General features: G+C 44.5%; 1 protein-coding gene and 1 pseudogene across 1 annotated transcript; one reads left to right on the top strand and one right to left on the bottom strand.

Annotated features, from left to right (window-relative positions):
• Positions 1–1,578: 1,578 nt before the first annotated feature.
• COIL (coilin) lies at positions 1,579–27,230 on the bottom strand. The gene is made up of 7 exons (XM_049771699.1): positions 26,986–27,230; positions 17,898–18,987; positions 17,678–17,791; positions 16,664–16,711; positions 11,419–11,488; positions 6,457–6,545; positions 1,579–2,760 (listed from the first exon to the last, which is right to left on the bottom strand). Exons 1-7 carry the CDS (start codon positions 27,228–27,230, stop codon positions 2,677–2,679), a joined length of 1,740 nt encoding a protein of 579 aa, XP_049627656.1. The 3' UTR covers positions 1,579–2,676.
• On the top strand, positions 4,958–5,028 carry LOC126029369 (uncharacterized; annotated as a pseudogene).

The following is a 27,230-nucleotide window of genomic DNA, read 5'->3' as shown; positions in this document are numbered from 1 at the left end:
GGATTCGAACCACCATCTGTTCAAATCAGCTGCCTGCAAGGCAAACACCTTACTGTGCTATCTCTTCGACTCCTAGACTAGTAACTTCTTTTTTTTTTTTTTTTTTTTTTTTTTTTTGGTTTTTGGTTTTTGGGCCAAACCCAGCAGTGTTCAGGGGTTACTCCTGGCTCCATGCTCAGAAATCACACCTGGCAAGGCTCGGGGGACCATATGGGATGCTGGGATTCGAACCAATGACCTTCTGCATGAAAGGCAAACTCCTTACCTCCATGCTATCTCCCTGGCCCCGACTATTAACTTTTTAATGAATTTACTGAGACAAAGTTGCTCATGATTTTCAGTCATACAATGTCTCAAACTACCCCTTGTCTAGTTCTTATTTCCTGCTACCAATGTTCCACCATTTTCTTCCTGTCCTCTTCTCCCTTCTTGCCTCTATGGCAGATATTATCTTCTAAGTTTTTTATTTCCTTCCACTTGCTAGTTTCCAGCTCATTTTGTTGGTCATTTTTCAATTTCTTTTTTTTTTTCTTTTTGTGTTTTTGGGGTCACACCCAGCAGTGCTCAGGGGTTATTCCTGGCTCCAGGCTCAGAAATTGCTCCTGGCAGGCACAGGGGACCATATGGGACACCGGGATTCGAACCAATGACCTCCTACATGAAAGGCAAAGGCCTTACCTCCATGCTATCTCTCCGGCCCCCATTTTTCAATTGCTTAAGTGTGTAGTTATTTATGTAGGCCCTTTCTTCCTTCATGATGTTAGCTTGCAAAAAAATTTTTCCCCTTAATGCTGTGTCACACATTCATGTTCTCATCCTCTTTTGTCTCCAGGAATCTTTCGATTCCCTCTCACCCACTTTCTGTTTTATTTCCAGGTGTTAAAGTTATTTCTCCATTTGCAATTCATTTCTATTTTTAGTGCATCAAGTTCTGAGAAGAGTTGATAGAGTTTCTGTCCTCCTGATTTTATGGAGGAATGTTTTTGTGGTCTATCTTGAAGAATGTCTCATATGCATTGAAGAATGTGCATTAGGCTTTTTGAGAATAAAAAATCCTCTATATATCTACTAACCCCTCTCTCTTCCATTTCTTCCTTCAAAGCCAGTATATCCTAGTTGAATTATTGCATGATTGATGTTGATCTATCAAGAGGTGACAGTGGTGTTGGAATACTTCAACTACAATTATGCTGCTATTAATGTCTTTCTTCAAATATATTAGCAGATTTTAAGTATTATGTTTGTCCCTCATTGTGTACATATAACACCAGACTCTTCAATCAAGGAAAATCTTCTTCCAGAAAACTTAATAAAACAAGAGAACAATGTGCAATTCTCTTTCTTTTTTGTTTTGTTTTGTTTTGTTTTTGGCTTTTGGGTCACACCCAGCAGTGCTCAGGGGTTATTCCTGGCTCCAGGCTCAGAAATTGCTCCTGGCAGGCATGGGGGACCATATGGGACGCCAGGATTCGAACAGATGACCTCCTGCATGAAAGGCAAACACCTTACCTCAGGCGCTATCTCTCTGGCCCCAACAATGTGCAATTCTCAACTAAATACAGTGACTCAGGAAAGAAGTTTCAGTTCAATAGGATTTTATTTGCAAAACTGAAGGAAGGATCTGAGCTTTTGTGAAAATGATCTTTGCATGTTTATTTTCTTTTTTCTTCACAGTATATCTCTTCCTATTTTAGCTTTGTGTTGAATAACAGGAAAGGACATTTCTGTTCAAGATCCACCCTTCAGTCCTCAGCCAGCTTCTTGAGATTTGTAGCAAGGCAAAAAATCTGATCTGAACTCAGAAAATCCTTTCACCCAACTAGAACACAAATTACTCCCCATGTATATACACACACGCATACACTTATACACATGTGTGTGTGTGTGTGTGTGTGTGTCTTATTTTCACTGTTCTACATAGGGCCTGAAAATCCTTGATCTTAAAAGTTGCAAAAAATGTGAAAGGATCATTGCCTGCAAAAAATTTAACTACTTGTTAATTCCTAACAATGATAAGCATAAAGTACTTGAAATGTATAAGATGTTCCACATTTAATGGAAATCAAGTTTAAAAAAATTGAGTTAAGTAACATGTTCCCATGTTTTCAAATGTTACTTAATAAAACATATGAGACAAGATAGGCAGTACTTCCTAATACTTGGGTCTTATAAGTTCCTACTGAAATGGCTCCTTGATGGTGGAAAGAATTATTAAAAATAAAGAAACCATACATACTGGCATAAAACAAGGCCTGCAGGGAATGTCATATTTTCAATTTTGTTACTGAAATTAAACCTGCAAAAAACAAGTCTACAAAAGCAATGTCCATGTGATTTTAAAAGATGAGGTAGATTTTCCCCCCCTATACAGTAAAAGTAACAAAAAAAGCAAATAATTTTCAAATCTTCTCTTTTTTTTTCGTTTGTTTTTTTCTTGGCCACACCCGGTGACTCTCAGGAGTTACTCCTGGCTATGTGCTCAAAAAATCATTCCTGGCTTGGGGGACCATATGGGACGCCGGGGGATTGAACTACTGTCTGTACTGGGTCAGTTGCTTGCAAGGCAAACAAATGCCCTACCGCTGCGCCACCAAATCTTTTTTTTTAAAAAAAGTTCAGGTTACAGTCACTTTCACAAATAAGACAATTATAAACTATGAGCTGAAGATGTCATAGTCAGGCAAGCTTTAGACTTGATGTATTATTTGAAGATTCAATAATCAGTCTTGGATCAATCAATTCTTTCCATAAAACGGTGATCTAAAATAGAAAAAAAAAAGAGTGTTTAGAGACATAATTTGAAGGGATACTGGTCAAAAACCATCAGACAATCAGGGAAGTTCCCAACAGTACAGAAGAGCTGAAAACCAGGAATGATGGCTTAACATCTAACTACATTCAATTAGAATATAAGACCTTGTTGATCTTCAATACAGCTCAACTCCACATTAATAAGAGTTCCTAGTCTCTAATTTAGATCAGGGATTTGGGTAGTGGCGGCAAGTTACAAAGGGGTCAGAAGGATCCATCCAACAGGAACCTGAATTCAGTAAGTGTGGGAGTAAATGTGGCCGAAGGCAGGTTAGTGTCAGTTCTAGAGTTCTAGGTCACATCTTCCTGACGCATATAGATGAATAATGAGGGCCACCTACTGTCCAAAACAGGTAACTACAGTTTCTACTTCAGGCCTTGGGTTAGTAAAAAACCTTCAAGGTTATCACAATGGCGTTTCCAAATAGGCCAAATCTGCTGATCCTACCACAGACCATGGGATTTCTCTGTTTTAAGGAAATCTGTAAAAATGCCACCTATTGGGGCTGGAGAGATAGCATGGAGGTAAGGCATTTGCCTTTCATGCAGGAGGTCATCGGTTCGAATCCTGGCGTCCCATATGGTCCCCGGTGCCTGTGAGGAGCAATTTCTGAGCATGGAGCCAGGAATAACTGTGACTCAAACCACCAAAAAAAAAAAAAAAAAAAAGAATACCACCTATTAGGGCCGGAGCTATAGCATAGCAGTAAGACATTTGCCTTGCATATGGCCAACACAGATGGACCCTGGTTCAAATCCTAGCATCCCAAATGGTCCTCCAAGCCAGCCAGGAGTGACTTATGAGTACAGAGTCAGGATTGAGCCTTGAGCACCGTGGGGTGTGACCCAAAAACCAAAAACCAAAAAAAAGGGCCAGAGAGATAGCATGGAGGTAAGGCGTTTGCCTTTCATGCAGCAGGTCATTGATTCAAATCCCAGCATATGGTCCCCCGAGTCTGCCAGGAACAATTTCTGAGCGTGGAGCCATGAGTCCCCTGAGCGATGCCGGGTGTGATCCAAAAAACAAAACAAAATAAATAAATAAATAAATAAAAGAATACCATCTATTGGAGTCAGAGTGACAACACAGTGGTAGGGTGTTTGCCTTGCACACTTCGAGCAAGGACAGGCCTGGGTTTGATCCCACAGGTCCCCCAGCCTGTCAGGAGTGATTTCCAAGCACAGAGCCAGGAGTAAGTAATCCCTGAGTGCCACCGGGTGTGGCCCAAGAAAAAAAACAAACAAAACTAAAGAAAAAAAATACCATCTATCCAAAAACAAAATATACAATCCAGTTAGGGTTTCTAAAATTTTATATTTTCAATAAAATGAGCTTGCAATACTGAAACTTGACAGAATATCCTAGGCATCTGAAATATAAGTTTCCTTAAGGAACCTTAAGGAGTTCCTTAAATATAAATTCTATTTAGTTTAATGTTAGCATAGTTTAATAAGTCAGCCATAGCCTGAAACTCTGGGAGTCTGGCTGGCTGCTTTGACAGCTGAGACCAGACCCATTTAATCCTGGAACAATGTGGGGATCAGGAGACTCTGTAAAAGTAGTACACAATCCAAGAACTATTCATATCAAATATCTACAGCTGCAGGTTCAAATCCACAGCTGAAACCAACTACAATGAGGGCTCAGAATCCAGGACTTATTCTAGAATGCAGAAGCCCTGGTAGAGAATAAAAAAAAAATGTATGTGGGGCTGGAGAGATAGCATGGAGGTAGGGTGTTTGCCTTTCATGCAGAAGGTTGGTGGTTTGAATCCCGGCATCCCATATGGTCCCCCAAGCCTGCCAGGAGGGATTTCTGAGCATAGAGCCAGGAGTAACCCCTGAGCGCTGCCGGGTGTGACCCAAAAACCAAAAAAAAAAAAAAAATGTATGTCCAAGTAGATCTCACAGTTCAAGCCATGCTCAGTTCAAGAGTTAACTGTAGGGGCCAGAGAGATAGCACAGCAGTGTTTGCCTTGCAAGCAGCCGATCCAGGACCTAAGGTGATTGGTTCGAATACCGGTGTCCCATATGGTCCCCCGTACCTGCCAGGAGCTATTTCTGAGCAGACAGCCAGGAGTAACCCCTGAGCACTGCCGAGTGTGGCCCAAAAACCAAAACAAAAAATAAAAGAGTTAACTGTAGGGTGCTCACTTCGGCAGCACATATACTAAAATTGAAACGATACAGAGAAGATTAGCATGGACCCTGCACAAGAGTTAATTGTAGGGGGGCTGGAGCGATAACACAGCAGTAAGGCATTTGCCTTGCACGAGGCCAACACAGGAAGAACCCTGGTTTGAATCCCGACATCCCACATGGATCCCCTGAGCCTGCCAGGAGGGACTTCTGAGCCCCGCCAGGTGTGACCCAAAAACAAACAAACAAACAAAAAGAGTTAATTGTAAACCAGGGCAAAAATCATTTAACGTCATTCTTCAAAACAATCCAGGCTGCAGTAAGTCATAATCATGATGACAGCGTGAGTGAAGTATAGTGGGTATTGACTATACGGAGAAATGACAAGCACTTTTAGGGACTGTCAATGTTCTTTAAATGAGCTGGTGCTGGTTACTTGAGCACGTCTGTAAAAATCACTTAAGCCAGGGGTCTCAAACTCAATCTACCTGGGAGCCTCAGGAGGCAAAGTCAGGGTGGGCCCGGAGAGATAGCACAGTGGTGTTTGCCTTGCAAGCAGCCGATCCAGGACCAAAGGTGGTTGGTTGGAATCCCGGTGTCCCATATGGTCCCCAGTGCCTGCCAGGAGCTATTTCTGAGCAGACAGCCAGGAGTAACCCCTGAGCACTGCTGGGTGTGGCCCAAAAACCAAAAAAAAAAAAAAAAAAAAGTCAGGGTGATCCTTGAGTGCAAAGTCAGTAGTAAGCCTTGAACATTGGGGGGTGTGACCGAAACAACTAAAACAAAACAAAACAAGATTCCTCTAGGGCAGGGCCACAAAATGTTGTACGGAAGGCCACAAATGGCCCGCGGGCCTCGAGTTTGAGACCCCTGAGTTGTAAGCCATATATATATATATATATGGCTTACCTGTGTACTTTTCTGAATGAATGCATCAAGTAAAAAACTGTTTTGTGAGAGTTGGTGTGATACATCAGTGAGTAGGGCGTTTGCCTTGCATGTTACCAACCTGGTTCAGTCCCCAGCATCCCATATGGTTCCCCAAGCCTGCCAGGAGTTACTTCTGAGTGCAGAGCCAAGAGTAACACCTAAGAGCCACTGGGTTTGAAGGAAAAAATTATTTTGTTTTGTTTTATGTCACACCCAGTATTGCTCAAGGCCTATTCCTTGAAATAACTCCTTTGCGGTTCGATCCCCCAGCATCCCATATGGTCCCCCAAGCCAGGATTGATTTTTTTGAGCGCATAGCCAATAGTGACCCCTGAGCATCACTGGGTGTGGCCCAAAAACAAAAATAAATTTTTATTTATTTTGAGACCACACCCAGCTATGCTCAGGTGTAGACTGGAGGGACCATCTTATGGGATACAGAGGTTGTAGATCCAGTTTGGCTGCAAGAAGGCAAGCCCTCTATCTGCTGTACTATCACTCTGGCCCCACCATTTATCATTTTAATGTAGGTATATTCAGAAAGTTGCAAGATGCCAATAAAAGAAGCAAGCCTACCTTCTTCTCCTGCGTCACAGCATATTCCACGACCTCAGCTCCATTTTCATTGTGATAAACCAAGTCAAATTTCCCAGGTTCTTTTGTAGCTGAAACCAGATAGATGGCAGAGAGCAGAGACAGTAAGTCATTTCCCAGTAGTGAAACTGTTGCCTTCCAAGAAGTTTACATCAACAGAAAACCCAACACAAATCGTCTACCTACACGACAGCAGGGCACTCTGACAGTATGGAGTGCTCAGTGCCGGGAGACCATCAGAAAACCACACATGCAGGGGCAGAGGGGTGGTGCTAGAATAAGGCGTCTGCCTTGCAAACACTAGCCTAGGACTGACCGTGGTTCAATCCCCCAGAATCCCCCATGGTTCCCCCATGGCAGAAGCGATTTCTGAGCACATAGCCAGGAGTAACCCCTGAGCGTCAAACAGGTGTGGCCCCCCCAAAAAAACAAAAACAAGAAAACCATACATATAGATGGGCATCAGAGATAATCATCAGTAAAAAAAATAAAACAAAAAACAAATCAGAGTTTGAAGTCCAGAGAAATAGAATAGTGGGTAAGGAACTTGCCTTACAGGTGACTGACAGGATTCAATCCATGGCAGCCCATATGGCCCCCCACCCCTAAGCCCACCAGGACTAATTTCTGGGTATAGAGGCTTATTTCTGCCCTGAGCATCTCTGGGTGTGGATACCTCCCATACACAAAGAAAAAAGAAAAAAAATGGAGCTTAATACTTGTCAATAATACTTCCTGGAAAAAACCCAATAACATAGACCTGCAGGATGATTTTAAAGATAAATATTATAGGCTTCAGAGGGAGCACAATGACCATAACACATGCTTTGCATTCTAGAGGCCAGGGTTCAATTCCCAGCACCACAGGGTCCTTTGAGTGCCAGTTTGACCCAAGTGAGAAACACACACACATACACCCAAGAAAAGACAAGAAATGCCTCAAGAAGGAGAGACTATATAAACTCAGCAAATATCCTGTACACTACCCGGTCCTCAGGAGTAAACCAGACTGCCACTAGGTAGCACTGACAATTCCTGCAATGAACAGGAGACAACTATAAAGGTGACCAGCAGGCTGAGAGTATATAAAAACACCAGAGAAATCAATGGGGGGATTTATAGCCGTCCTTCATAATTTTAAATTTTTTTTCCTCATAAGACTGGAGAGAGAGTGGACTTGCAAATGGCAGATCCAAGTTGGATCACCTACATTCCATATGGTCTCAAGACTGCCTGGATTGATTCCTAAATGCAAAGCCAGGAGTAGCTAACACCTGAGTATGGTCAGGTGTATCCAAAACAAAACAAAAATCTTTTTTTGCTTCATGAGTGTCCTCATACTGGATTGCAATCAAGAGTCACTTCAGCACCTAAGGATTAGAATAAACCCATGACTGAATTCAGGCATGCCCCAGATACTTAAAACTCCCTGGGCCCTCCTCCAGGCCCATTCTTACCAGGGACCCCTAAACAATCAGGGCTGCCTGGACTGACTTGGCACAACTACACTGTGCTAGTGTAGAAGCATGGTGGTCAATCATACTAGATATTGAGAGGAGAGATGTATCTAGGGGCTGAAAAGACAGTGCAGTGGGTGCTTGCCTTGCAGGCAGTTGACCTCGGGTCAATCCCCAGCATCCCATAAAATTCCCAAAGCACCCCCAACAGTAATTCCTCAGTGCAGAGCCAAGAGTAATCCCTGAACATTGCAGTCCATGTCCCTGAACATGGTATGTCCAAAAATTTTTTTAAATGAGCAAAATAAAAATAAATGATATATTGGGCCCGGAGAGATAGCACAACGGCATTTGCCTTGCAAGCAGCTGATCCAGGACCAAAGGTGGTTGGTTCAAATCCCGGTGTCCCATATGGTCCCCCGTGCCTGCCAGGAGCTATTTCTGAGCAGACAGCCAGGAGTAACCCCTGAGCACTGCCGGGTGTGGCCCAAAAACAAAAAAAAAAAAAAAAAAAAAAAGATATATCTAGACTGCGAGGCACCATTTACTGTATTTTTTGTACCATAAGACACTTTTTATTCCCCAAAGTGTGTCTTTTGAGCAAATGCTGCCTGGAGCTGAATCCTGAGTGCGGGGGAGGAGAGCATCTAAAAATTATGTGCAAAGATAATAATAATAAGTAATAAAAATAAATAAAAATTATGTGTATCTTATGGTCAGGTGCATCTTATAGAACGAAAAATACAGTATGTACTGATTGTGGATTAAAAAGTATGCTTAACAATGGGTCCTTACACCCTGAACATTGACATAATGACCTGGCACAGGCCTCAGAAGAATGGGCATTCTCCATTCGCCCCTGAACCAGGGAAGCTAACAACGAAACATCCAAGGTCATTTATAACATCATCTGGAAGCAATCCTCTACCAGGGAAGACTCTACCGCTGCTCTGACATTGACCTGCTCAAAAGAGACTTCCCTCAACACTAAGAAGACTTGACAACAATGACCTGCTTACAGGACAGGGCTCTCTGCATTCCCCTTTTAATGTGAGTTGAAACTAGAGGACACTCTATCCTGACTTTAATTTAGGATATGCAGATTCCAGGATCTTTTTTTTTTTTTTGGTTTTTGGGTCACACCTGGCGGTGCTCAGGGGTTACTCCTGGCTATCTGCTCAGAAATAGCTCCTGGCAGACACGGGGGAACATATGGGACACCGGGATTTGAACCAACCACCTTAGGTCCTGGATCGGCTGCTTGCAAGGCAAACACTGCTGTGCTATCTCTCCGGGCCCGAGATTCCAGGATCTTTAATACAGAAACATGATTCCAACAACAGAGACTGTGAAAAATAAAAGTATAGTATTGGCACTACAGACAATGACTTGGATTGGACAAACTAGTTTGCCTGGAGTGTAAAGTTGTTCTTATGCCAGGAAATTTCAGGGATAGGGTTTCCTTGTATTTAGGCCAAGGCTTTTCCTTTCCATGTCCCTCATATTTTTGGAGGGCCTATGCAAACAATAACTGCAACTCTAACACCATTTTTACGGTGCTCCTTTAACTCTAATCCTTAAAAAAAAAAAAAAAAAAAACCGGGGCCGGGCGGTGGCGCTGGAGGTAAGGTGCCTGCCTTGCCTGCGCTAGCCTAGGACGGACCGCGGTTCGATCCCCCAGCGTCCCATATGGTCCCCCAAGAAGCCAGGAGCAACTTCTGAGCGCATAGCCAGGAGTAACCCCTGAGCGTCACAGGGTGTGGCCCAAAAACCAAAAAAAAAAAAAAAAAAAAAAAAACCCACTTAAACTTTTGAGGTTAACTTAAACTAATATGCATGTGCAAGGAAATGTAAGAAAATACTATGCCTTCAATGTTTAAGGAGTTACATAAGTTTTATAGCCTTAGATTGCTTTGTGTACTGCTAAGAAATGTTATAATGTACTACAATCTGGGGACTTGAGGAACAAAGTAATTGTACATGGGTTCTATTTTATTTTTCTTTTTTTGGGGGGGCCATACCCGGTGACGTTCAGGGGTTACTCCTGGCTATGCGCTCAGAAGTCGCTCCTGGCTTGGGGGACTATATGGGACGCTGGGGGGTCGAACTGCGGGTCCATCCTAGGCTAGCACAGGCAAGGCAGGCACCTTACCTCTAGCGCCACCGCCCAGCCCCTATTTTATTTTTCTTAATGTTCTTTGGCTGAAAGTTCAAAATTAAGTATCAGCAAGGGGTTCTCTTCTAAGAATTCTGTTTATGGGTGATTGTCCTTCCACTGTAACTTTACCTTTTCCTCTTTATTTGCATCTTTGTTCTCATAATTAAAAAAAATAAATTCTTTAAAAAAATAAAAAAATAAAAGATCAAGAAAAAAAAGTATGCTTAAAAAAAACGTATGCTTATGGGGCTGGAGAGATAGCATGGAGGTAAGGCATTTGCCTTTCATGCAGGTCATTGGTTTGAATCCCAGCATCCCATATGGTCCCCCAAGCTGCCAGGAGCGATTTCTGAGCATGGAGTCAGGAGTGACCCCTGAGTGCTGCTGGGTGTGACCCAAAAAACCAAAAATAAATAAATAAAGTATCCTTATATACTAATAATAGAATATAGGAGGTATGGTAAGTCTACCATTCATATGTATGTATTTGTACATGTGTGTACAATGTATCACATGTGATTTCCACAATTTCCAGTTTTTCTGTTATTTGTTTTGTTTTGTTTTATTTTTGGGGGGGTCACACCCGGCAGCACTCAGGGGTCACTCCTGGCTCTACGCTCAGAAATCGCCCCTGGCATGCACGGGGGACCATATGAGATGCCAGGATTAGAACCACCGTCTTGGACACAAGGCAAATGCCTTACCTCCATGCTATTTCTCCGGCTCCTTTTTTTTTTTTTTTTTTTTTTTAAAGGATATAGGAATGCAATCTAAACATGAATCTTCCTGGGTTTTTACCAAACTCCTCTCTGTCTTTTACAGATGACTCATCCCCCAAGTCATTCAATAGCAATTATTTTAGAGACACTTCTGAGATATCATAGTTCATCAATTTTCATCCATTTCTGCACTTTTCATGAAATTATTCAATTACAATGATCAAACCATCTAACCCTCTGACACTGGGAACAAATACAACAGCCATGATTAAGTACACAGCCCCGCCACAGAGAGCAAAGGAGAGCAAGGAGATGAGCATGTCGATGAATCGTGGCTACACCTGCGTGACAACAGCTATAAAGAAACATGTAGGGGCCCGGAGAGATAGCACAGCGGCGTTTGCCTTGCAAGCAGCCGATCCAGGACCAAAGGTGATTGGTTCAAATCCCGGTGTCCCATATGGTCCCCCGTGCCTGCCAGGAGCTATTTCTGAGCAGACAGCCAGGAGTAACCCCTGAGCACTGCCGGGTGTGATCCAAAAAAAAAAAAAAAAAGAAACATGTAGACTGGAAGAGCCTAACGGAACAAATTTCTTTCTAGAAAACTCACCGGGTAAGGATGAAAGAATTTCTATATCTGCTTGCTGAGTCTCAGGATTGTAGCTTAGTAATTTTCCTTCCTTTTGAAAATAAAAGTCCAAGTTAAAATTCAATACATGAAACATTATGAACATATTTAAAATCAATGACTTTATATACTTAGAAATAGTCAAAGTGGGGCCCGGAGAGATAGCACAGCGGCGTTTGCCTTGCAAGCAGCCGATCCAGGACCAAAGGTGGTTGGTTCAAATTCCGGTGTCCCATATGGTCCCCCATGCCTGCCAGGAGCTATTTCTGAGCAGACAGCCAGGAGTGACCCCTGAGCACAGCCGGGTGTGACCCCCCCCAAAAAAAAGAAAGAAATCGTCAAAGTGGTGAATTATAACTTAATTAAATTTAAAAAAATAAGTTAACATGGGGCCCAAGTGATAGCACAGCGGTAGGGCGTTTGCCTTGCACGCAGCTGACCCAGGATGGACCTGGGTTCTATCCCGGCATCCCATATGGTCCCCCAAACCAGGAGTGATTTCTAAGCGCATAGCCAGGAAAAATACCTGAGCGTCACTGGGTGTGGCCCAAAATCCAAAAAAAAAAAAAGTTAACATATAAGGAATATTAAACTACTACCTATCCACTACTTTTCAATATTGGGATAAATCCTCCTAGTAATCCAAGTACCAGGTATCATATAACCCAAGACTGTTCTTTTTTGTTTGTTTGTTTGTTTTAAGGCCATATCGGGCTGTACTTAGGGTTTATTTCTGGCTCTATGCTCAGAGATCATTCCTGGCAGTGCTCAGTTGGCAATATGGGTTACCTGGACATCAGAGTTATGGCTTCCACTCTCTTCACCCCTGCATATGCCTCCTAAGTGTGGCCTTCCCCCCTGCTCTGGAAACATGAGCACTAAAGTTCCTTTGGATGACACCACCTTCTCTGTGCCAATACCCAGTCACCTCATAAATGAAAATCCTAAAGTTTAAATAAGATTAGATCAAGGATAAAAAACACTATATTCTTTAAAGAGAGGCATCATTTTAATAAATAAAAGGGGCTACCAAGCAGGGTGTCAGAAATTGGCAATACCGAAATATAGGACAGATTTTCAGTCTATAGCTTTTTTCCTTTATCAATTTTTTTGGTTTCTGGGCCACACCCAGCTGTGCATTGGGGTAACTCTTGGCTCTGCCCTCAGTAAATATTCTTGGAGGGTTTAGGGGACCATATGAGGTACCGGGGATTGAACATGTATCATCTGTGTGCAAGGCAAACACTGTACTCACTGTGCTATGGCTTAGGCTCCCCAACCAGAATTTTTTCTTAAATTCTAAAAATGCTGGAGAATAAAGTAGGCAAGCAGCTTTCTAAGCTCCAATGCCCATTTAATATACATTTAAGAATCAATAACAACTGGGGCCAGAGATAGCACAGTGGTAAGGCGTTTGCCTTGCATGCAGCCAACTGGGGAGGGACCCGGTTCGATTTCCGGCATCCCATATGGCCCCCTGAGCACTTCCAGGACGAATTCTGAGTGCAAAGTAACTTTGGCTGACCTGGCATCCTATATGGTCCCCCAAACCTATCAGGAGTAATTTTCTTTTCTTTTTTTTTTGGCTTTTGAGTCACACCGGCAGTGTTCAGGGGTTACTCCTGGCTCTGCACTCAAAAATCGCTCCTGGGGGAGGCCAGAGCAATGGCGCAGTGGTAGGAGTTTGCCTTGCACACGACTGACCCAGGACAGACCAGGGTTTGATCCCCCCCAGCGTCCCATATGGTCCCCCAAACCAGGAGTGATTTCTGAGTGCACAGCCAGGAGTAACCCGAGCGTCACCAGGTGTGGCCCCAAAACAAAAAAACAGAAATCGCTCCTGGCAGGCTCCAGGACCATACAAGATGCTGGGAATTGAACTGGGGTCCATCCGGGGTTGGACACATGCAAGACAAACCTACTGCTGTGCTATCACTGTGGCCCCACCAGGAGTAATTTCTGAGTTCAGAGCCAGGAAAAACCTCTGAGCAGAAGCAGGAGTCATCCCTAAGCACCACTGGGTGTGGCCCAAAAATAAACAAAAAAACCTACCACCACCAAAAACCAAAACTCCTGGTTTGCTCAATGTGAGAACACTTCCTTTCAGTATAATTATTGATAGCTCCCTTTTTCATTCATAATCATCCTGATGTAAGTGAGAAGTGATAACTTAAGGGCTAAGATGAAAAAAATATGATAAAATACCAGTTGCCCAGACTAACTCACCAAATGCTTTCATATGATCCCTTTAGATTCTTTTTGTTAATTTGTTTTTGTTTGGTTTTGGGGTCACACCCAGCAACACTCAGGGATTACTCCTGGCTCTGCACTCAGAAATCCTCCTGGCAGGGCACAGGGAACCATATGTGATAGGGGATCCAAATCACCATTCGTCCTGAATCAGCTGCATGCAAGGCAAATGCCCTACCGCTGTGTTATCTCTCCGGACTCCCTCTAGACTCCTTTTTTTCTTTCATTTTTTTTTTTTTGATTTTGGGCCACAGCTGGTGACACTCAGGGGTCACTCCTGGCCATGCACTCAGAAATCATCCCTGGCTTGGGGGAGCATATGGGACGCCCGGGATTGAACTGAGGTCCGTTCTAGGTCAGCCGTGTGTAAGGCAAACATCTTAACCACTGTGCGACCGCTCTGGCCCCTCCTCTAGACTTTTTTTTTTTTTTTTTTTTTTTTGGTTTTTGGGCCATACCCAGCGTTGCTCAGGGGTTACTCCTGGCTCTTTGCTCAGAAATAGCTCCTGGCAGGCACGGGGGACCATATGGGACACTGGGATTCAAACCAACCACCTTTGGTCTTGGATCGGCTGCTTGCAAGGCAAACGCTGCTGTGCTATCTCTCCGGGCCCCTCCTCTAGACTCTTTTTAAAGAAAAATTTACCAACAGTTTAAGACTTTCAAGAGCTGGGGATAGTACACATGACCTCAAGCCCAACTCTGGTATGATTACCAGAAGCAAGAGACCTCATGAGCACTGACCAGTGTGGCCCCCAAATAAAAAACAATGGAAACCTGAAGGAGTAAAATAGAAAGCATATTAGTCCATATTTCAAGGTGTCAAGTTTTCATAGAATTGTGATAAAACTCATGTGCCAGGGCCAATGATGTGACTCAGGAACAGACTATATGCCTCAACTGTGAGGTCCTGGTTATGGTCCCCAACATGGAAGGGAAAAATCAGCTCACATGCCAGTAAAAAGCTCCAGGATTGTGGCTGAAATGATAATACAGTGAGCAAAGCATGTGCCTTCCACACAGCAGAGCCAGGCACCGCATATGGCACTCTTTGCCCCACTAAGAGTAATCCGAGTGCAGAGCCAAGAGTAAGCCCTGTGAGCATTGCCATGTGTAGACCCCCATGCTCACCTCCAACCAAAAAGAAAGCTACATTATCGTGGCTAAATGAGAATGCAAAAGAGGCCAAATGAGACCAAAACAACCAGTAGTAATTCATGAATATATTCATATTCTTATGATGAAATAATAATGAAAATAATCATACCTCTCAACTCAGAGCTATTTATATCCTTCAAAAGCCTGGGGCCAGGGCTGGAGAGATAGCACAGCACAGTGGTAGGGCATTTGCCTTGCACGCAGCTGATTCGAACAAACGGTAGTTCGAATCCCGGCATCCCATATGGTCCCCCGTGCGCCACCGGGTGTGACCAAAAAAATACTGGGGGACCAGAGAGCTAATACAGGAACAGTATACTTGCCTTGTATATGGGAGTAACCTCCACCAAAAAAGAGGGGAATTGGGGCCAGAGAGATAGCATGGAGGTTAGGCGTTTGCCTTTTATGCAGAAGGTCATCAGTTTGAATCCCGGCATTTCATCTGGTCCCCCGAGCCTGCCAGGAGCCATTTCTGAGCATAGAGCCAGGAGGAAACCCTGAGCGATGCTGGGTGTGACTCAAAAACCAAAAACCAAAAAAAAAAAAAAGAGGGGGATACTTTCAAAGTTTAAGAGCATGAGGAGAGGTATATATCTAAACTGATTAGAAAAATGGAAGCAATTTAACCCATATTGCTTAATATTCTTCACAAATGTAAGAGAAAGTAATTTTGAGAGGTCTCACAGTAATACTATGGAAAAGCTTCTATTATTACAAGTAATAGTTTTGGAGCCACACCTGATAATACTCAGGGCTTACTCCTGTCTCTACTAAGGGACTCCTGGTACTCTTGGAAGACCATATGGGGTGCTGGGGACTAAATCCATGTTAGCCTCCTAAAGGCAAGTGCCCTACCTGTTGTACTATCTCTCCCACCTCCAAAAAACTTACTTTTTTTGGGTTTTGGGTCACAACCGGCAGCGGTCAGGGGTTCCTCCTGGCTCTATGCTCAGAAATTGCTCCTGGCAAGCTTAGGGGACCACATGGGATGCTGGATTCGAAACACCAACCTTCTGCATACAAGGCAAACGCCTTATATCCATGCTATCTCTCCAGCCCGAAAAGCTTACATTTTTATGGTATTTTTACTTCGGGTTTTTTGTTTTGTTTGGGGGTATACCTAGCAGCACTCAGGCATATCTCCTGGCTCTGTGCTCAGAAATCTCTCCTGGCAGGCTGGGAGGAGTGGGACAGGCTAGTGGGCCATATGGGATGCCCGGAATCAAACTTGGGTCGGCGTGTGCAAGGCAAACACCTTACCTGCTGTACTATTGCTCTACCCATGGTGTTTTTACTTTCTACTGACATTTATTTATTTATCTATTTATTTTTGGTTTTGGGGTCATACCCGGCAGTGCTCAGGGTTACTCCTGGCTCTGCACTCAGAAATCGCTTCTGGCAGACATGGGGGACTATATATATGGGATGCCAGGATTCGAACCACGATCCATTCTAGATTGGCTGCTTGCAAGGCAAATGCCCTACCGCTGTGCTATCTCTCTGGCCTCTCTACTGACATTTTTTATCCTAATTTTTCTTTCTTTTTTCTTTTTTGGATTTTGGGCCACATCCAGTGAAGCTCAGGAGTTACTCCTGGCTAGGCGCTCAGAAATCACTTCTGGCTCGGGGGACCATATGGGACATCAGGGGATCAAACCATGGTCCGTCCTGGCCAGCTGCATGCAAGACAAATGGCCTATCGCTGCACCATCATTCCAGCCTCACCATAATTTTTTCTATTAAGTCATATTAATAGTATTAAGTATGACCTTAGCTTCCTTAATATACAGACAATTGTCTATTTAATGAACAGCCTTACCTTGTATTCAGAAACACCCGGAGAATAATCCTGTGCTAGTTCCAAAAGCTAAAAAAGAAGAAAAAGTTCAGAAAGATGCAAGTCCTGTGGATCCACTCCCCCATCATTGATAACATGTAACAGGAAACTTCTCTGGAAGCCCTATATCATAAATCTCTAGCTAAATGGGTTATAGTGGGAATATATCTTGGTGTTAGTCTGGTGGTATGTATAAATACTTTTAATGAGCACTTGCTGTGTCCCACACACCAAGCCAAGTCATTTTTATTTATTCAGAAAATTGTCACAAGATACATACTACATACTAGGCATGGTATCAAAGATACCATCGCAGAGGGGTTTTAAGACATAATATTTATGGGGCTGGAGAGATAGCATGGAGGTAAGGCATTTGTCTTGCGTCCAGAAGGACAGTAGTTTCAATCCCGGCATCCCATATGTCCCCCATGCCTGCCAGGAGCGATTTCTGAGCAGAGAGCCAGGAGTAAACCCTGAGCGCTGCCAGGTGTGATCCAAAAACAAAAACAAAAACAAAAAAGAGAGATAATATTTAATGTGGCCTGATAATGAATAGATATGTTTGGAGATGGAATCAAGTTTCTTTGTTTGTTTTGGGGTCACACCTGGAGGTGCTCAGAAGTTATTCCTGGCTCTGCGCTCAGAAATTGCTCCTGGCGGGCCCGGAGAGATAGCACAGCGGTGTTTGCCTTGCAAGCAGCTGATCCAGGACCTAAGGTGGTTGGTTCGAATCCTGGTGTCCCATATGGTCCCCTGTGCCTGCCAGGAGCTATTTCTGAGCAGACAGCCAGGAGTAACCCCTGAGCACCGCAGGGTGTGGCCCAAAAAAAAAAAAAAAATCGCTCCTGGCTGGCTTGGGGGACCAGATGGGATGCCAGGATTTGAACCACCGTCCATCCTGGATCAGCTGCGTGCAAGGCAAAGGTCCTACTGCTGTGCTCTCTCCAGGCCCAGAATCAAGTTTTCTTGTTGCAACTGTTGCTGCTTTAAATATACCTTAAATGCAATCTTTTCTCCAACTTGAGGGGCAGCTGCCAACAGTGGTAACAAAGTGTAATCCCTCAGAGGGGGTAATAAACTGTTCTCATCCTTGGAGGTCTCTACGGGGTTCTGAAAGACAGGATTAGTCATGATACTTGGATAGTATGAGAAAATATACCCTTAGACATCAGTTCCACACATGGGGAAGAATGAACTCATGATCTGTCATATTTACCTGGATAACAACAGATGAGTTTGCTACCACTTCATTTAACTGCTGTTGCTTCTCATGCTCAGCATTCCTATTTAAAACATTGGAAAAGCTTCGACCTCGACCTCTTCCCTGCATGCCCCGACCTCTTGCTCCCTTCCAAGGAAGAATGTCCTGTCCCCTCCCCAAACCTCGTCCCAGAGTGGAGGAAAAAGTCACGGTGGAAAGAGAACCGAAAACCTGGGTGCCACCATTGGCGTCGGCGTACTTCTTGGTGGCAGCACTTGAGGTCTGTGCTAATTGCCCTAGAAATGCACAAGTTCGTCCTGAAATGGACGAAGACTGTAAGACAGACTTCCGGCTCGTCTTGGAACTCATACTCTGGTCCTCAGAGTCTGAAGTAGAGTCTGAATCAGAAGATGAGTCTCTGGATGACTTGCCCTGGGCAGGGGTGGAGGGAACACCAGATTTTGCAGCCACTTTGCTTGCTACGGTATTTTTCGCGGGGGGCTTTTCCTTTGATGCCTCGGCCGGTGTGGTCTCTGAGGTGACCTTGCTAGGACCCTCAATGGCAGATTGTTTCAGGGCTTCAGAGTCTGAGTCAGAACTGGGGCAACCTTTTGAATTGCTGTCTGGGCCACCTTCAGTTTTGGCTTTAAGATGGCTATTTTGACTCTGAGCATACTTTGAAGAGCTCGAGTTCTGGAGAGTCCACTCTTTCTGTGCTTTAGAAGTCTTGACAGTCTTTGTCCGTTTTTTATATTCACATTTCTCCTTTGCCTTTGGAGTTTTCCTTTGAGTTTCTTCCTCCTCCTCCTCCTCCTCTTCTTCCTCCTCCACTACCTGACCTGCAGTTTTCTTTTTCCTCTTGCTTTTTTTCCTTACACTATAATCTGGTGAGGATTTGGGCTCTGGAGCCAAGTTTTTCTCCTTATTCTTACTGTTCCCTTGCCTCCTGCAAGGCTTCTTTGAGTTTTTGGGATAGAATTCGGTTTCTTCATCCTCCTCCCACTGGAATGCCCTCTTCCTTGCCTTTTTAGGTAACAAATGGTCACTATAGCCATTACTGACTACTGCTGGATTTTCAGTAACTCCTCTCTCTTCTAATTTAACTCTATCAAAAGAAAAAAAGGAAAACCATTAGAGTAAGCCATTCGTAAAAAACAAGTAACTAAAACATAGTTGTAAGAACACCCTGTTTTTAACCAAAACAAAGGTGTTCCCCATCTTCCTCTTTCCTTTTCATCCAGCCCTTTAGACATGTACCACCTAGCCTAGATTAGCTTGATAGGTATTTTTCTCTCTCACTGGACACTCCTCCCCATTGGGATTTCAGCTGGTGAATAAAGAGAGGTTTGGGTTTGGCAGGCCCAGAGACTACCAGGCTGGAAGCCACCCGACTCCAGGCTTTTCTCCCTCCTGACTGTCTTGTTTTGTTTGTTTGTTTTGTTTTTTGGGGGGAGGGGTCACACCCAAAAACTCAGGGGTTACTCCTGGCTCTACACTCAGAAATCGCTCCTGGCAGGCTCGGGGGACCATATCGGATGCCAGGATTCGAACCACCATCCTTCTGCATGCAGGGCAAATGCCTTACCTCCATGCTATCTCTCTGGCCTCGTCTTGGTTATTAATTCGTGTGGCATCCCTGCTTCAGACCAGCTCACTGGGGGTTGGATATACAGGGTATGGGGCTTTTACAATAGTTACATACTGAGATGCCTGCAAACTGTCAGTGTCATCAATGAAAAAAAAACAGTCAAATCACTTAAGGACAGAGACTATGTGACAAAATGACCTATAGGGCCTCAACTCTGGTTCATGTTGAGTGGACTAGTTTGAACTATTGAAAATCTATAACACCAAAAAGAAGTTTCTTTGGGAGCACTGCTCAGAGCCTCTAGGGGTCATTCCTGGTGACACTTCAGAAGTGTTGGCAACACCCTCGTGCTTTCTATAGCAGCCCTTTGCACCATCTTGGCCATCTCAGGACAGTGGCTCAACAACTGAGGCCGTGAATCTGCAAGTGTACAGCCTCACAGTCTGCTCGGGCCAGAGGAAGACTAAGAGAGCAGATGCATCCAGATCACCAAAGTTTTCCTGGCTCTGTTAGTTACCCTTCCTTTCAGAGTACTTATCTTCCCACACAACATTCTTCATTTCTCTACTCAGGCCACAGACAGCAAATGTAGTCTTTTGACAACAGAATTGAATGCAGCTGTCTTTTTACAGAAAGTGAGTTTTGGGGACTGGATTAAAAGTACATTAGGCTTGGCCCAAAAGTTTTTACTTTTGAACAGAAAGAAGTGCTACCTATGTAATTAGTGATAAGAGATTTGATTCCAAATGGAGGGGGACATTTTGGGAGGTTTTATTTATGACTATACCCAGTGACACTAAGGGCCTACTCCTGGCTTTGCACTCAAGGATCCTGGGGCCAGAGAGGTGGCGCATAGTGGTAGGACATTTGCCTTGCATGCAGCTAACCTAGGACAAACCTTGGTTCAATCCCCTAGTGTCCCAAGCCAGGAGTAATTTCTTAGCAAATAGACAGGAGTAACCCCTGAACATCACTGGGTGTAGCCCAAAAACAAAACAAAACAGCAACAACAAAAGGATCACTACTCTTGAGAGTTTTGGGGAAAACATATGATGTTCAAGGAATCGAACTCATGTTGGTTGCATGAAACACAAGTGTTCTATCCACTGTACAATATCCCTGAACATGCCTTTCTCATCTGGGCCATCTGTGGATACTAGCTCAACAGCTGAGGCTATAAACCTATAAAATGTGGATAGTGGTAATTGTAGCATTCAAATGAGTGCAAGATAAATGCTTTTCAAATATTAGCTTTAATTTTTATTAATTAACTGAATGTTGTTAGTCTTTTTTTGATTTTGGTTTTGGTTTTTGGGTCACACCTAGCATCGTTCAGGGGTTATTCCTGGCTCTATGCTCAGAAATCGCTCTTGGCAAGCTTGGTGATGGGGACCATATGGGATGCTGGGATTCGAACCAATGACCTTCTGCATAAAAGGTAAATGCCTTACCTCACCTCCATGCTATCTCTCCAGCCCTTGTTGTTAGTCTTTTTTTTTTGTTTGTTTTTGGTTTTTGGTTTTTGGGTCACACCTGGCGGTGCTCAGGTGTTACTCCTGGCTCTACACTCAGAACTCGCTCCTGGCAGGCTCAGGGGACCATATGGGATGCCGGGATTTGAACCACCATCCTTCTGCATGCAAGGTAAATGCCTTACCTCCATGCTATCTCTTCGGCCTGAATGTTGTTAGTCTTAAGGCAGTCCTAAGCTGGTGGGTTTTAAATGAACAGTTTCCATCAATAGAAGTGAAATTCAACAGAAAGGGGAAAACTGAGTGTCTGCCTCCCTGAGCCCCATCCATCTATTCCCTGCAGCCTCTTGATGTCTTGTCTTGTCTGGCTGCTGCTGGCATGAAGTGACCTGTGTTATCACCTCAGAAAGTGAAACCTAAAAAAATTAAGAATTAAAATTAAAAAATGAAAGTGAAACCTGACTAAAGATATCCAGCTAATGAGTCAGAGAGACAAAAGACTATACTTTCAGGGATCATTTCTATAGAACGAGTCAGAGAGACAAGACTTGAATCTGACTCGAGCTCTCACTCAGCTCACAACAGTCTCACAGATGAAATCCATATACTATTGGCAGAAATACAGACTAACATAACAGTACTTATTATAATTTAGATTTAAGAGACTGAAGTAGAGCTCCTGCCTTGCATGGGGCTGGCCAAGGTTCAATCCTCAGCATTCCATAATGGTCTTCTAAGCACCGCTCTGAACATCACAGAATATGGGCCAAATATTTTTTTTATTTTTACACTTGATCACAAAATAACTCTTCTAGGAAAGGATCCTATGGAACCAATGCCCACACAGACAATGATATATAAGAATATGTCTAGAGCACAGCAGTAATGAGGACGTCCATTAGTACATGGCTAGTTAAATTGACGTAATCATACAAAGATAAACTATATAGCATTTTAAAAGAGGGCCCAGAGAGAGCACAGCGGCGTTTGCCTTGCAATCAGCCGATCCAGGACCTAAGGTGGTTAGTTCGAATCCTGGTGTCCCATATGGTCCCCCGTGCCTGCCAGGAGCTATTTCTGAGTAGACAGCCAGGAGTAACCCCTGAGCACCGCCAGGTGTGGCCCAAAAACAAAAACAAAAAGAAAAAGAAAGAAAAATGTACATCAGATACTAAACATATACAAATGAAAGCTACCAATTATATGTTATGTCAGGTGAAAAAATGAGGTGCAGAGACAAAAGAAATAGTAAGGGGACCAGAGAGATAGCATGGAGGTATGGTGTTGGCCTTAGAAAGACAGTAGTTCGAATCCTGGCATCCCATATGATCCCCCAAGCCTGCCAGAAGCGATTTTGAGCTGAGAGCAAGGAGTAACCCCTGAGCGCTGCCGGGTGTGCCCCCCACAAAAAAAAAGAGAAATAGTAAGGTGCTTATTTTGCAAGTGGCCAATACGATTTGTTCCCCATACTGCTTATAAGTTCCCGAGTCCTACCAAGAGTGATCCTTGAGTACTGCCAAGTGTGGCCAAAAAAAAAGTTATTTTGGGGTCAGAGAGATAGTACAATGGGGTACTTCCCTTGCATTCTGCTGACCCAGGTTTGATTCCTGACATTCCATATGGTCTCCTGAGCCCAAGTACAGACCCAGGTGTAAGTCCTGAGCACAAATGCTCAAACAAACAAACAAAAAGTAATAACAATGGGGCTGGAGCAGTGGCACAAGCGATAAGGCATCTGCCTTGCATGCGCTAGCCCAGGACAGATCCCCAGCGTCCCTTATGGTCCCCCAAGCCAGGAACAATTTCTAAGCTTCTAAGTTCATAACCAAGAGTAACCCCTAAGCATCACCAGGTGTGGCAGAAAAACTTAAAAAAAAAAAAAGTAATAACAAAAATAACATTAAAACAGTATTTTGTGGGGCTGCAGTCAACACTGGTTCGATCCTTGGCATTCCATATGGTCCCCAAGCCTGACAAGAGTAACTTCTGAGTGCAGAGCCAGGAATAACAGGAATCCTGGTGAATGTGGCCCCAAAACAAAAACAAAACAAAAAAGTATTTTGTTTTAATAAAATAATAGGGAGAGACTACAAATATTCTAGAATGAAAGTAACTCAGGCCTAACTCCCATTTGTCCACCGGCATTAGACAGGCATGCTCTTCCAACAGGCGTGAGAAAAGCTGTCAGTAGCAAATATTCTAGAAACCATCCAGACTAGGAAACAGTATTTAGTGTCAAAAGACAGAACTGGGCCAGAGCAATATAGTACAGTGGGTAAAGCATTTGCCTGGCATGTGGCTGGCCAAGGTTCTATCCCATGCATTCCACATGGTCTCTACAACACCACCAGGAGTAATTTCTGAGTGCAGTGCCAAAGGTAACCCGAATGTAGCCAGGTGTGGTCCCGAAACAAAGACAAATAATTTACACCCCACCCCATCAAAAGACAGAGATGCACAAGGATTAGCAACCTTCAAGGCCAGGATCTCCCCTCAAAATCTCCCTTAAAGATTTCACTTAAAGGAGCCAGAGAGATAGCATGAAGGCAAGGCGTTTGCCTTTCATGCAGGATGGTGGTTCGAATCCCGGCATCCCATATGGTCCCTGAGTCTGCCAGGAACGATTTCTGAGTGTAGAGTCAGGAGTAGCCCTGAGCACTGCTGGGTGTGACCCAAAAACAAACAAACAAACATAAAAAAAGATCTCACTTAAAGATGGTCTTCACTTTGGTCAAGTTCTGCTTAACTCCCACTCAGCCTCACAGGCACCTCAGAGGGCCTTGGAAAGACCAACTCCAACAGCATGAAACAAAAGCTATTCCTGACAGTTAACTAAGAATGAAAAACAACAAGGGTGTCCAAAAACGGAGAATATATTTTGTTTGTTTTGTTTTGGTTTTGGAGTAACACCTGGTGGTGCTCAGGGCTTACTCCTGGCTCTGTGCTCAAAAATCAGTCCTGGCAGGCTCAGGGGATTATACGGGATGCCAGGAATCTAACCTAGGTCCTTCCTGGGTCGGCTGCATGCAAGGCAAACGCCCTACTGCTGTGCTATCTCTCTGGCCCCCAAAGCATGTTTTATTTCCTGACAATTTGAAGCGAGTGGCTGTGGTCCAGCCCAATTGCTACAGCCAGGCCTCAGTGACACTCTCAGCAGGGCATGTTAAGGCATCAATGGTGACCCTCCTAATCCGCTCACTGAAGCTCTGATCCACAGGGTTCCAGAACCTGACTGTATTTAGAGACAAGGCCTTACACCATCTAATCTGGCAAAGAGAAAATGTAAAAGACACCAGGAACGCTTTTACACCAAGGAACTGTGAAGACATAGCCAGAAGAGAAGTCCTCGAAGGATCCAGAACTCTCCAATACCACAGTAACCTTGGGCTTGGGGCCTCCAGAACAGCAATCAGACAGCAATCAGAAAGAAAGAAGGGTACCCAGCAAAGGAGAGGATAGCCCATCCCCAACTGCAGGTCAGTAGCGTGGGCACAGAACTATATTCTGGGAGCATGGAGGATAGGCTCTGAGGAAATAACCATCATAGGCAAACGAGGAGATGCCCTCCACCCTGCTTCCCCTTTTCTCAGCAAACCCAGAAATTCCACCAGATGCCTGGCAGGCTGACTGGCCTCAGTCAAGACAGGCTCCCTTTCACCCTAAAATTTTTCACCCATTCTCCATGGGACCATTCACTTCCTGATGATTGCCTACCTCAACTCTGTTCTCACCCCTGCTCTGCATTGGCAGCATGACCTAAACCTGATTATCTACCCTGATTCCTGTATCACACAAAAAGGTAATAGCATCACCAAAGCAATTTGGTCTACTCTCCACTACCTCAGAGAAAACAGCTTTTTTGGGTTTTTTTTTTTGGGGGGGGGGCATACTCATTAGTGCCCAGGGCTTACTACTGGCTCTACTCTCAGCAATCACTCCCAGTGGAATGGGGGGATTGTATGTGATACCAGTGATCCAACCTGGTCAACTGTGTGCAAGGCAAGTGCCCTACCTACCTACTCAGTCTCTTCTGAGATTCTAAAAATAAACAGTCAGGAAAGAGAATAACTGGGGATATGCAACTTCCAAATTCAATTTTTCCCAAGGTCTGATACCCCACCAACACCACAACTCGTAAGTTTTACTATTGAAGCCAGCTGCAGGCATAGTTGTCATAAATAACAGAACTTGTGGCAATTAAGACAAACTTTGGGGGCAGAGGTAGGGCGTATGCCTTGCACGTGACTGACCTAGGACAAACGGTGGTTCAAATCCCTCCCACCCCGGTGTTCCATATGGTCCTCCAAGCCAAGAGCAACTTCTGAGTGCATAGCCAGGAGTAAACCCTAAGGTCAGCGGGTGTGACCCTAAAACAAAACAAAACAATTAAATAAAAATAAATAAAAAAAAGGTAGGGACCAGGAAGGTGGCGCTACAGGTTAGGTGTCTGCCTTGCAAGCGGATGGACCGCGGTTCGATCCCCCGGTGTCCCATATGGTCCCCCAAGCCAGGGGTGATTTCTGAGCGCGTAGCCAGGAGTAACCCCTGAGCGTCAAATGGGTGTGGCCCAAAAACTAAAAAAAAAAATAAATAAATAAAAAAAGGTAGGGTGTTTGCCTTTCACACGGCCAACCCAGGATAGACCCAGGTTTAATTCCCAGCATCCCACATGGTCCTCCAGCCTGTCAGGAGTGATTTCTGAGCACAGTGCCAGGAGTAACCCCTGAGCAGCAACCAGGCATGACCCAAAACAAACAAACAAAAAAGCCAAACTCTGCCTGCCATCGGGCTGTATTTTTAGGACAGCTATCCTGATGGGCACTGGACATTCACTTATTACAAAGTAAGCAATTCCAGGGCCGGAGAGATAGCATGGAGGTAAGGCATTTGCCTCGCATGCAAATGGTCGGTGGTTCGAATCCCGGCATTCCTCCCCCCCCCCGATCCTGCCAGGAGTGATTTCTGAGCGTAGAACCAGGAGTAATCCCTGAGCGCTGCCGGGTGTGACCCAAAAAACAAACAAACAAAGAAAAACAAAGTAAGCAACTCCCAGATGATTTACTAAATCAAAGTCAAGCTGCAGTGGCTAACAATAAGTTATTAATTCATTAGGCAAAGGATAGAGAGTACATTTAAATGGGGGGATGGCACAGCGCTGACAATTGCAATTAATAAGTGTTGCAGGGGCCGGAGAGATAGCATGGAGGTAAGGCATTTGCCTTTCATGCAGGAGGTCATCGGTTCGAATCCCGGCGTCCCATATGGTCCCCCGTGCCTGCCAGGAGCAATTTCTGAGCCTGGAGCCAGGAATAACCCCTGAGCACTGCCAGGTGTGACCCAAAAACCACACACACAAAAAAAAAAAAAAAGTGTTGCAGACAGAAGAGGGATCTCTGTTAAGTGAATTGTAGGGAAGGTTAAATCCTGAAACATGGGCTATTATCAAGTATAGAATATAAAATATTCTATATCTACTATAAATTCCCTAAAACCATGGCATGCAGCCATGGCTTTCGAATTAAGCTCCGAAGCCATCACAGATAACATGCCGGATCAACACCAGGGAGGAACCAAACACACCTCATAGTTACTGGGTCAACCACTGCACTTTCTTAGGGATCTGGCTGCTCTCATTTGGAAAAGCACGTTCAAAAGCAATGCTAAAAAAAAAAAAATTAATGTAATAAATTTAAAAAAAAGAAAAAGAAAAATAGCAATGCTGTCTTTCCCTGCTTGCCATCAACGGGTCCCCAACACCGGTTTGGAGGAAATGCCACAAGAGCCCTGGTACAAGCATGGGGGGGGGGGGGAGTCTTGGGAGCTGCTGGCTGGGAAGGTGGCGGCCGATCTCGAACCCCAAAACAGAAGATTCCCCGGAATTCCCCGGGTTATCCGCCGTGGCATCAAAAGCACGAAGATGCCGACTCCAGAGCCGATGAAATGTTCCGGGCCCCAGAAGAAGAGTGTCAAAGGGAAGAGAGCAGAGGCCCAGGCCGGATGGCTTAAGGGTCCCGGCGGTGCCGGCGGCCCCGCGCATGCGTACCTGAGACAGTCGTTGTCCCGGACCAGACGCGCGCTCTCGGCGGGGGGCAAGAGCCCCCCATCCAGGTAGAGAGCCAAGAGCGCCCCGGAACTGAAGCCGAAGCGCTGACGAATGAGACTGATGAGATCCGTGACGACTCGGCATCGGCTCAGGTCGACCAGGAGCCAGAAAGAGGAACAGTGTGGCGTGGCTGGAGGCGGATAATCGAACTGGAGCCGCAGCCTAACTGTCTCGGAAGCTGCCAT

The sequence above is a fragment of the Suncus etruscus genome, chromosome 1, assembly GCF_024139225.1.
Source record: "Suncus etruscus isolate mSunEtr1 chromosome 1, mSunEtr1.pri.cur, whole genome shotgun sequence".
Lineage (NCBI taxonomy): Eukaryota > Metazoa > Chordata > Mammalia > Eulipotyphla > Soricidae > Suncus > Suncus etruscus.
This window is presented reverse-complemented; position numbering and strand designations above follow the sequence as displayed.